This window comes from Eurypyga helias, unplaced genomic scaffold, assembly GCF_000690775.1.
Source record: "Eurypyga helias isolate BGI_N326 unplaced genomic scaffold, ASM69077v1 Scaffold20631, whole genome shotgun sequence".
Lineage (NCBI taxonomy): Eukaryota > Metazoa > Chordata > Aves > Eurypygiformes > Eurypygidae > Eurypyga > Eurypyga helias.
The window spans coordinates 1-11,898 of NW_010232069.1; the positions used below are offsets into that span (position 1 = coordinate 1).

The window sequence follows — 11,898 nt, forward strand, 5'->3', positions numbered from 1 at the left end:
TGGATATTAGGAAAACCTTCTTCATGGAATGGGTTGTCAAGCAATGGAACAGGCTGCCCGGGGAAGTGGTAGAGTCACCATCCAGACCCAAAGGCATTAAACATAGAATCATAGAATGGTTAGGGTTGGAAGGGACCTTAAAGACCATCCAGTTCCAACCCTGCTGCCATGGGCAGGGACACCTTCCACTACACCAGGTTGCTCCAAGCCTCATCCAGCCTGGCTTTGGACACTTCCAGGGATGGGGCATCCACAGCTTCTCTGGGCAACCTGTCCCAGTGCCTCCCCACCCTCTCCGGGAAGAACTTCTTCCTGATATCTAATCTAAACCTCCCCACTTTCAATTTAAACCCGTTACCCCTTGTCCTGTCACTACAGGCCCTTGTAAAAAGTCCCCCCCCAGCTTCCTTGTAGCCCCTTCAGGCACTGGAAGGTGCTATAAGGTCTCCCCGGAGCCTTCTCTTCTCCAGGCTGAACAAGCCCGACTCTCTCAGCCTGTCCCCATAGGAGAGGTATGTTTGTACAGTGCACTTGTTCAGGGTTTGTGTATTAAGCGTGTCAGCTTTTCCCTCTGCCTCTTTTTATTTGCGTGTGGGACTCTTAGGATGTTGCTGGTTAGTTTTAAAAGGTTTATGTAAACAGGAAACCTCCCCTTTCAGTAAGCATGTAATATCCTCGCAGGCAGTCTAGTGTCTCAGGTCACTGGAGACAGACCAACAGATAGCTCAAATGGATGCAATCCGGTTGCAAGTATCAGTTTTTACAACCACAAAGCACTGGATTAAGCATCTTAAAACTCTGAATTTAGCTTTTCCTTACCTTAAAAAAAAAAAAGGGGAGGGTGGGAAGAAGTAACTGCCAAGTTACTCTGGTTTTAGCGGTATTTCTTGTTTACTTCTGTTAAAAAAGGAGTTTATTTGTTAAGTGCATAAAGAAACTAACGTTTCTGTTGTTAAAGGGAGAGACACCACTTGACCTTGCTTATCAAAGTCTGAATCGCTTCATGGTTTATATGGTAAAAGAGGAAGAAAGAATGAGAAGCAGAAGAAATAACAGGTTACTGAAAATAATAGAGAAATACGAGGTAATTTCATGAGTAATAAGTAATGGCAATAAAGCCAGTGGAAACACTGCATTCTGTGTTCAGAATAACACGCAGCTTTTTTCTCACAAGGGGATCTTCTAAGGTTTCTGCAACTGGGGGCACAAAAATAAAATTCTTTAAAAGCACGTAGCAGTGGTTTGGGTGGGGGTTTTTGTGTCGTCCCATCCACCCCCCTCACCCCCTCTTTGAGGTATTGATGTGTGTCACCTTGTCTTATCCGCCCTGAGCCTTTGTTATTACATTCACTGACTACTTATGAAGTAAGTACTGCTTGAATACTTTCTTATTTATTAACAATCATCATTTTAATAGCTCCTCCTGCTGTTGGCATCTTCTTTGGCATTGATGTGGGCCATAGGATACGTAATGAACTTAAGTTCTGATTCTTGGCTTTTGAAAGGAGGTCTGCTTCTCTTCCTGCTATTTGGGATGGCTCTGTTTGTGAGGTTTGTGGCTTTTTCTCTCTAAATGTGCATTTAATTGTTGTAGACACCATATCTAATGCAGTATTCTCTTTAGAGTTTAGTGTCACTTAGCATAAAAGATACACACTCCGCAACCAGTTCTCAGGAGGTGAATGGTTTAAATATATCCACTTTCTAGAATGACCATAGGAATTGAATGGTTTTAGGTGCGCAAAATAATAGTTCCTCATCACTGAAAGATTTGAAAAAAAACGCTGTTTAAGCAGCTTGTTAGCTAATTTTGATGATAAAGTGTTACCAGATGCAGACCTTCAATAGAGACTGAGATATTCGTTCACAGCGCTCAGATAATGTGCTTTATCTCAAATTCTCCTTCTGCATTTGTGACACAGGATGACTTTTAATGAACCATTCCTCCCCCTCCAGACCTCCCAGTGATTTTGTAAGCTGTTCTGCAGGTTTTGTGCCTTCTTCAGCAGTTCTCCAACAGTTGGTGTCTGTTGAAATGGCAGTGCTGCCGGTGTGCAGATAGACAGGTCGCACTTCTCCCCCAGTGCTGCAGCACTTCTGATATGTCATACTGGACCAGAACAGAGCACTCGTCGCTCTTATTTTTGCATTGACACATCCGGCTCTAGCATGCTTTTGACGGACAATTCTTGATTGCTTGGGGAGACTTGAAGTGTATACTCTGGGTGTGAAGTTTTTAAAAAAACAGATGCTCTGTATTCTGTGGAGTTATGTTTACATACTTTTTTTTTTAAATAATTTTTTCTTTTACTATTTTTTTCAGGCAGTTTGTGGGGCTCAAGAATCTAAGGTATCTTCCCACAGCGCTTCTGCTAAGTTCAGTTTTTTGGATGTCCGTGACCTGTTTTTTCTGGTTGCTGCTTGATATCCTTTATACCCAAGAAATGCAATGGAACGCTCCTTACAGTTCCTAATACGTCTAAGCCTGGTCGTGCAAATAGTAAGGAGCAGTCTGAGGTGATTCCATGTCTGGTAAGACAGGTTCACTTCCATTGGGCAGGAGTGAAATAACTTTGAGATTGAAGTTATATGCAGACTAAAAATATGTACTTTCTTTTACCTTCAGCATATGTTTGTGTACAATGCTGAACTATTTCTTATGTTACTGGAATATCAAACTGAAAACATCTTTGTTATAAACCTAATTGTCTGTTACCATCTCCATGTGGCTCTAATCTTCCTCACTGAGACTCTCCTTCAGTAATGTATTTTGTCACGTAGTATAGCCAGATAACCCAAGCACTGACAATAATTTGCAAAGCATCTCTTCCTTCTGTAATGACAAGGATTTGACAGCTGGTGGTATTTGTGCTTCTGCTTTTAAAAACCAAAACCACCTTCCCCACCCCCCAAAAAACATGTCCCTCCAAGATAGACCTCCAATCTCCTCTCTCTTTCTTCACAGGTTGCACTGTATCCTCAGTGTAGAGAGCATTAATGTCAACGTTTCATTTGCTTTCTTTGGAGAGGTTTTGCACTGATGAGTACAAAAATGTTTTAGCAACTCGAATTCGCTTTTAAGTGCCCTGCTCTTTTGATACCCAGGGGGCATCTATTAATTTATTGATTAAGTTTTATGAAAAGGCCTTTAGGGAGATACTTGGAACTGTAAATAATTTTCTACTAAACCAGCTATAATATAATGCTACACAATTTTAATTAATTTTTAATTACTTCATCCTTTAAGTGGCATTTTCTTTTGTACTGTTCCCAATTAAGATGTCCCTAATAGAATTATCAGGATTAACTTCGATGAACTGATCAAGTATATTCCCGCTGGGGATGCATGTGCCTGTCTACATGGAAATCATGTTATTCCGTGTTGCATTGTGGAGTTTTCAGGTTTTCGTGGTGTCATCTAAATTAAAAGGAAAAAAATTGCAATGGTAGGGGTTTGAGTCAGACACTTTGCTGAAGATGGTGAACTTAGTGATATTCTTGAAGGTTTAACCGTTGGTGAGATGAGCAAGTGGATAGTTTTCCATTTCACTTCCCAGCCCTTTTCCTCATGAATGTCTTTTCCTCCTGGAACTGGGCAGAGATCTGAGTGTTATAAAAGTGTTCAGTATTTTAGTTACCTGTATTTCATCTGGATGAAAATCCAGACATTCTAAGTAAGGACTTCTCTCAGCTCCAAAAAGAACAGCAGTGCAACTAGGCCAGCCAGTACCCACTGGAAATAATTTGGACTTAGGCAAGTGCACCCTGCAGTTGCATTGTAACAAACACAGCTATAAAATAGACAGCACCAATATTTCATAATTGTTTATCTTGATTTAATTAGAGCTGCTTTGCAGTGGTTTTAGTTCATAAGACAAAACAACCTTGAGGTTATGGTACTTGATTTTTAAGAATTACTCACACTGTGCGGTGTATGTAGTGGCTGAGTGGTCCCTGGAGATGGAATCCAGGCTTGGGCTCTCTGTCTTCGCCTTGGTGACGTCACGGGCTGTTCTTTAGAAGCCCGAACTCTCAAGTTCAGTGCTTGAATCTAATTGGTATGAAACTTGCCCTGCTCTACACTCCTCTCTTGCTGTATGGAGATAGCTCATCTTGACATGTTTTACCCCCCTTTCACCTGACATCAGGATGTTTTTAGTCCATAGTGTGAATGTGATGTTCCTAATGACTGTATATCCTCCCTCATGTATAATTAGAATTTGTCTGCTAGAGAGGTCACAGCAAATAATTATATATCAAGTACTGAATTTAAGTCTGTTTCTCTAGACTTCACGAGAACTGAATTCCCTCCATGTACAGTCATTAAAACAGTGAGACACTGGGTAGAAAAAAAGGGTATGCAAGAAGGCAAGTGTCCAGTTAGACCAGAAATTTGTCATTTCATCATCACAGCTTTTCTAGTGTATCTGTGAGTGAAGAAGGGTTCTCAGTAGCTGCCCCTCTACCTTCAAAAGTGTTCAGCAGTGCATGCCTGTATTTTTGAGTGACAAAGGTGGTTCCAGGGTGACTGAAGTTGCATTTTTCTGTCTAAATTTATTCTGTTGTTTTTAGCTGAAATAAACCAGAGAGGGTGTGACTTAGAAAGCAGTCGGAGTGAGAACCTGCGGCAGTCACATCTCATGGCTGCTGGAAGCCTAATGGCTATGCATGGCTGACTGGTATTGGTTAAATAAAACAGAAGAACTTGAGAGGGGAAGAAAGACACTGAAATAATTTTACACCTTAAAATATTCAACAGCAAAGTCTGCACTCTGCTAGTGAGGATGGCAGGGAGCTTGGGATGCAGGTTTATACAGTCGTACAGGTCTTCTCACCAGCATTCAAACTGGACAGAATATTCAGCTGCTCTGATAGGATGGCCTCTGAAGGACAGAGAGGTTTCTATTATAAAAGTGTAATTCTTTTCCTTTTTGCATGTTGCTTGTAAAATAACATAAACTAATTTTACAATATTTTGTCTGACAAATAGTGGTGATATGAGAATATAAGTAAGAATAGAGGTAAGAATATATTCCTTAACCTGAATATTACATGTCACCTATACAATTCATCAGATCCCTGTCATATTCAGCATGGTGGGTCTTCTCTATTATTTCTATAAAACTTGGAGAACTGATCCTGGATATATTAAGATGTCAGAAAAAGAAACAAAAGAGGTATGTGAAACAAATGGAAGCGCTAACCTGGTGCAGTATGTAAGTAATTTTGGTTGATTTGTTCATCGTCACGTGCAGCTTTGTTAAACCTGAAAGCAGTGAAATACTCTGCTTTTTCTTTATGAGTTTTTAGCTCTGTCATTGAACAACATAGTAGGAGAAATTATCGATGATCTACTGCTTGTTTCCTTATTTTTATCTTCCTGCCATGAATTCCTTGCCACCATCTTCTTACTGAAATGTGAGCTTTGGCCAAACATGGTACAGACTCACGCCACTGATGGTGTCTGTGGTAGGAATTCACACAGACCTTCCCCTAATAAATACAAATTTTGTATGGTTTCCACTCCAGTTGTCTGAGGTTAGAAAGAGATTTTCACAGTGATTTCCTACAATTCTCCACGCTCCTAAGACATACCAAAGGCTAGCGTTTCTAGCTTAAGTTTTGTCAGATGCTTTGAGGATGCGTAAAATGGTTCGATTTTTGTGCTTAAGCATTGTGAAAATCACGTGCTATTTCCTAGCTCTGTCTTAGAGTGGCATGAAGATATCATGGCCAACCAATAAGTAGAGAATTTAGTATTTGATCTCCCCAGCCTGTGGATTAAGGAAGGCGTTTTGCATGTGATCTCTTTGCTCTCCATGAAGTTGTATTTCTTCAGATTGCCAGGGAGAATAAGCTGCAATTTTAACTTATTGCCACAGGACTAATAAACGTGGTCTATCTAGAACTCATAAAGGAAGAGTAGCTCTCTGAAGTCTGGCTGACTAAATGAGAGGTACCTGGTATCTTGACACTGTCTCATTGTTAAAGAGTATTTCATTCGCATTATTTATCAGTTTGGGCAACATAGAGAATGCATAATCCTGCCTGAGTGAAGTTTGTTGTGTTTCTCCTGGACCTTTTTAAATAACAAGTACTTATTCCTACTAGTGCTTGGCAGTCGAAATGCTTATGAGGTGATAAAGGCCTAATGTAGAAATCTTCATAGATCCCCTGAGGACGTGATCCAAATGCAAGCGCAAACCACTTTGTCTTTCAGAACATTGTAACTCTCGCAGAAGCAGGTTGCTTAAACTTCAGAACATTTTGCACGTCATGTCTTGTAAGTGAGGCTTTTATTTGTTTTCCTTTTTTAACTGGGCTTTCACTCAATACTGCTATAAAAAACCTTTTTTCTCATTGCTTGTCAAGCGAGTGTCACCTGCACAGATTGTTCTATATTGCTTAGATTTCTTTTTTCTTTTACGGTGACCAAAGAGATTTTTGAGACCCTTGGACTCTAAATAAAATACCATTATTATTAATTTTTACTATTTTCATCTTTTTTTGGTAAAATTAAGATGTGTAGTTCTCATCTGTGTTGGGGGGGTCTGTTGTACAGTAATTGTACAAATTACAGTGGTGCCCATGAGATGATGCTCTAAACCTTGAGCAAAATAGATGAGTTTGCTATGACTCTTTTCTTTTCCTTCATTCTCAACTAGGTAAGGAAGCCTTTGAGATCTCTGCATTGCCTTGCTTGTGATTCATGTGTAGCCAGATACGATCAGCATTCTTTGTGGATCGGACAGTGCATAGGTGAGGGTGTTTGTTTTATCGAACTTGAAAATGCCACGTATTTTAAAAGTTGAAGAAATAATACTTATCTGAGGGAGGGAGCACACGTGATACAAGAACACACAGCTGATACTGAAGGGGTTACTGAGAGATGCCAAAGGGTAGTAGTTAGCTGGAAGATAGAAAGGCAACTAAAATGATGAAAGGAATGCAGTGGTCACCCTAAGGGGCCAAAAAGCCTGGGATTCTTTCTTTTGAGAGAGGAAGGAACAAGGGATATGACTGAGGCTTGAAAAAAAAGTCCAACACAATGAAAATGGTGGTTAACATGAATGCAGAACTGTTACTTGCCAGGCATGTCATACTAGAACTAGGGGAGGCTCAGTGAGAATAGCAATTGGATTTAAAATCAGTAAGGAAAAAAATGTCTTCTTGTGGCAGGCAGTGAAATTTTGCAGCTTGCTGCTGTAAGGGTTTGCAGATACAGGCAGTATCAGAAGGTTCAGAAGACAAACTTTTGGTCAGTGTATGTAAAAGTAAATACTAAAAGAACTGGACAGGTACGCACAGTCTGACATTTCAGTGCAGTAGCTGTGGATGAGGAGATTGAACTACAGAACGCAGCCAGGCTCGTTTGTCCTGACCTAATGTTGCCTGTTGTTGCTGTTGGAGACAGTGACGTGGAGCAGGGAGCCCTGAGATAGCCGCGTAGGGCATTTTTTATGTGCTGGTGCAGTTTTAGAAACTCCCTCTTTCTTCCTCTCTGTCTCATTACTGCTGATGCTCAAGATAGGAAGGTTAGAGCTTTACATTTGTAGCAATATATTTTAGCCTATTCTTTTGCCAGTAGCTGTTTTGTAATGCTAAATACTTGGAAATGCTTTTACTGTGCTTGCTATTTACAAGCTGGTGAGCCGTCCTTCTGATGCATTGTTTCAAAGCTTTAAGCAGTGCTGATTGTGACTTAAAGACACAATTATTTTGTTATCTTCATGTAACCCTTTCTCTGACACAAGTTTGTTTTTTTTTTAACGCGCGGGTTTGCAGTTCTGAAGCACACAAAGGTCAAACAATTAAATTGAATAGCTTAGATTTTTCAGTCTTACGAGACAGTGGTAGTGTGCATGGGGAGAGTTGCAGTTGCATAATTAGTCCTCACCTAGTTAAAACAGATGAAGGCATGCTCTGAAGAAGAGACAAATCCTGGTTGACTTTATCAGAACCAATTCTATTGTATAAATTGGGAGGGCTTACAGGAGGAAGTTGATCAGAGATCAGCCTTGTCAAACTCCTTTGAGGATAGCAGAGGCAATAGTAAGATGTGGGTTTGATTCATTTTATTCCTGGTAACTTAAGGGAAAATGCAAATACAGCTGAATTTTAAAATGTCAAACCTTTCTTTCCTTGCCTCAAATGCAGGCATTGGGAACCATCGTTACTACCTATTGTTCCTGACTTTCTTAACTATGACCGGTTTCTGGCTGCTGTATGGAACTCTGCTGTGTATGTATCCATGAATTTGTCTTAACTGAGCTTTGAAGGTTGCATGTATACGGTCTTTATTGTTCAGGATTTGATTTCCAGCAAGTGTAATTATACCTGCACAAGTGACACTGTATTTCAGCCATTATGTTACCTTGTGAAAATATATCATAATCAGTCTTTGGTCAAATATCTGGTTATGTTTGTGCTGAGTAGAAGCTAAAATGCAGCTCTAGTGGGATGTCCGTTGGAGAGTATAATATCAGAAAGCATTTTTGTTAGAGGTGAAATAGGGAAGCCGTGTGGAGGAGGGTCAGGTTACAGGTTCTAGTCTGGATACCCTTTTCTGCAACAGAAAAAAGGTTTCTAAATACTTTATTGCAAAGGTTTTATTGCTTGTGTTACTGGGCAGTATCTATACTGAGCACTTGCAGAGGTTTCTTTTTGGTTTTAATGTACTTAGCCAGTGCTTTCACTGTTCCTACTGTGAATTAGGAACATACGAAGTAAAGATTATACAGCCAGAATAGCAAGCAGTCACGTATCCATGTAGGTGCTTTTAAGTGGGAACACGATGTATTAAATGTGGTATTTCTGGAGCATATTGCTATGTAATACTCATTCTGTGCACATAATCTTTGTTTGGTTCGTAAGTGGCCTACATGAAAAATATAATTAACTGATATGTATCTTGTCAGATTGGTCCAACCATTGCACAACGAGTTATCACCAAGATGGAGCATGGACGTACTTCACACAGATAGTACATTGTTCTCCCTGGGTTTCCTACATCTTCGCAGTAGCCTGTTTTCATACTGTATGGGCTTCATGGTGGCTAACTGTTCAGCTTTATCAGGTATTATTTTGCTTCAGCTCATGCTCCTCTCTTATTAAAACTTTTCCTTAGATGATTTGCTCCCGTAAAAACTCTGTGCCTCCTTTCCTTGACTAACTAACATCACATCTAGTTCCTTTTCTTAAATCTCAGGGCAGTCCTTGAAGTTTCACGGGTACTCGTGAACTCAGCACAAGTTTAAATGTGTGCTGCTAGGTTTTTGTCATGTCCAAGACATTGAGATACCATCTTGGGGAAAAAAGGGATCTAGGTATGAGAGATAACTACGTTGTTTTGTACACAGTCTTTTGTAAATGTACTGCTTTATGATATCTAGCATGTCCTTCAGCAAATGACAGTACTCCTGCACTCAGCACAGGTAGGATCCCAGTCTGCAAATCACTCCTGTAACTGGATTTACCACTCATCAAAAATTCCAAACCTATAAAAAGATATATTTAAAGGCAAGGAACTTACTGGACTTTTTTCCACCCCCAAAAAAGGCACAAAAGCTCAATAGCACAATTACTCCTGAACTGAAAATTCTGTCAGAGCTCAGCGGTGCGTCATTAGGCCGTACTAAATCCCACTGCTGCAATCAAAATATGTGACCTGGATTTTATCCTGATGAGGACGGTCAGATTTCTTGTCTGTGTTTTTTCTCAGAGGGTGCTTGTCTGTACAAATGAGATTGAGAAGAGCTGCCTTAAAACATCCAGGAAGCAGCCTGTTTAGCAGCGTGCAGGAAAGATGTGTCATTTGAGTGTGTGTTAAGCATACCTAGCTGAATCATGGTTTGCATCTTGTTTAAAATTTAAAAAGAAAAAACCCACAATTTTAAATGTGTGATGCTAGATTTTTGTCATGTCTGAGACACTGAGATACCATCTTGGGTCAAAAAAGGATCTAGGTATGATATTTATGGTTAACTGCTTTGTTTTATACACAATAATTTGTAAATGTACTGCTTTATGGTATCTAGCATGTCATTCAGCAAAGCAACCGTGGAGCCATTTATAAGGACTTATCAGATTTATGTTGATTAAAAAAACCTAAAAAAAAGAAAGAAAAAGGAATAAGTAAGCAAAAATGCAGAAAAAATTAAAATCTCATTGTGAAACTTGCTGAAAGAGGACATGGAATCAAGCAAATGAAGAAGTTACTGTTGAGACTCTGACATCATCTTTTTTCTAAACTACTCTGTCTTTTTAGGGGAGATCTTTTCTACCAATTTATGTGGTAGAATGCAGACAAAAATCTGAGGAGATAGTGCTTAACTGCCTCAGATCTTAAATTATACAGACAGCTGCAAAGTTACAGTCAGCCTGATGAAGCTTGCCTTCTCAGTGGAAGGATACACGTCGTAGCTAGCTGTGTTCTGTTTTAGTCCAAGTGACATTTAAAAACATACTTTTCAGTCATTAATTATGGCAGAGTTAGTTACTTGTTAGATATTGCCAACCTCTTCCCCTCCCTTCCTCCCTCTCTTCTCAATAGTACCTTTTGAGATCACCAGATTTTAGATTTGTGACATTCATGTTTTAACCATTACATACGTTTTCCCTTCTGTAAGATTGCATTCTTGGGATTGACCTCGCATGAGAGGATGAACCTCCTGATACAGAGAAACTCTTCTAAGCATCCCGTTTCACTCAGGAGAACTCCGTACAAGTGGGTGTTAATGAACAGTGTGTTTAAGCATGTGTCTTTTCGTTACGGATCTGCTTCACTACTTCATAAATGCAAAAAAATGGTCGACTACGGATGTGTTAGTCATGCCTGTTATGAGTTGTGCTAAAAGAAGGAAGTGGACCTCATTTTCCTTGCTGAAAACTTTCTTTGCCCTATGAAATAAACAGCATAAGAGCTACTGTGTTTTTCTGCATGGCTGTGTGTGTAGGAAAAAGGTGTGCCAGAATCAGTCCATGGCTGTAATCAGTAGGTGCTATTTGGGGGATGGGGGGTTATGTCCTTTAATTTGTTCATAGAATCACAGGATGGTTGGGGTTGGAAGGGACCTCAAAGCCCATCCAGTTCCAACCCCCCTGCCATGGGCAGGGACACCTTCCACTAGACCAGGTTGCTCCAAGCCTCATCCAGCCTGGCCTTGGACACTTCCAGGGATGGGGCATCCACAGCTTCTCTGGGCAACCTGTCCCAGTGCCTCCCCACCCTCACTGGGAAGAACTTCTTCCTGTTGTATAGGTTTGGAAAGAGAATTAGGGTATGAACTGGCCCCTTTCTCACTTCTCTTGTAGTATTTAGCTCAATAGAGAAATTAAAACCAAGGATTCCCTGTTATACTAGAAAACCATGTTTCCTCATGTGTGTTAACAGGTGAGATCTTACTAACTTTTAAGTATTTGGGTTGAACTACTCTTGCTGTTAAATGTAATACAGGGTGTAAAAGTTAAACAAAGGAAGAATGCTTGATTAGAGAACTGTTCTTAGTTTATTCTCCCAGAGCTGTCTTCTTGACAGCTTGCCATCTGAAGTCCTGTCTCATGGTGAATGTGTATTTCTGATGCCTGCAGTCGTCTTTTGCTCATTTTATTGATGGATATTTCTCTCATTTTCAGTCTTGGATGCTTCCAGAATCTTGCAGACTTTTTTCAGTGCCGTTGCTTTGGTATGTTCAAACCCAACGTGATTGACTGGACCAAGCAATACAACCTTTTTCATCTGGCAAAGGAGAAAAATGTGCATTCTGTATGAAGTTTTGCTTAATTTCTAAAACCGTCGAGCTGAAAGCTAAATAAAACCGGGTATTTTGTTAATTTTTACAAATCCTTGTGAAGTTGTTTTTTTAAATTTGTATCGCTTGTGCTGGATTCAGCCAGGAA

General features: G+C 40.0%; 1 protein-coding gene across 1 annotated transcript; it reads left to right on the forward strand.

Moving 5' to 3' along the window:
• Positions 1-958: 958 nt before the first annotated feature.
• Positions 959-11,770, forward strand: ZDHHC13 (zinc finger, DHHC-type containing 13; the record flags this gene model as incomplete). The annotated part of the gene is made up of 10 exons (XM_010161295.1): positions 959-1,084; positions 1,418-1,551; positions 2,324-2,424; positions 5,053-5,177; positions 6,221-6,283; positions 6,666-6,759; positions 8,158-8,241; positions 8,919-9,076; positions 10,629-10,726; positions 11,635-11,770. Coding segments are annotated over 10 exons (1,119 nt in total), but the record flags the coding sequence as incomplete, so codon positions are not given.
• Between the last annotated feature and the right edge of the window lie 128 nt (positions 11,771-11,898).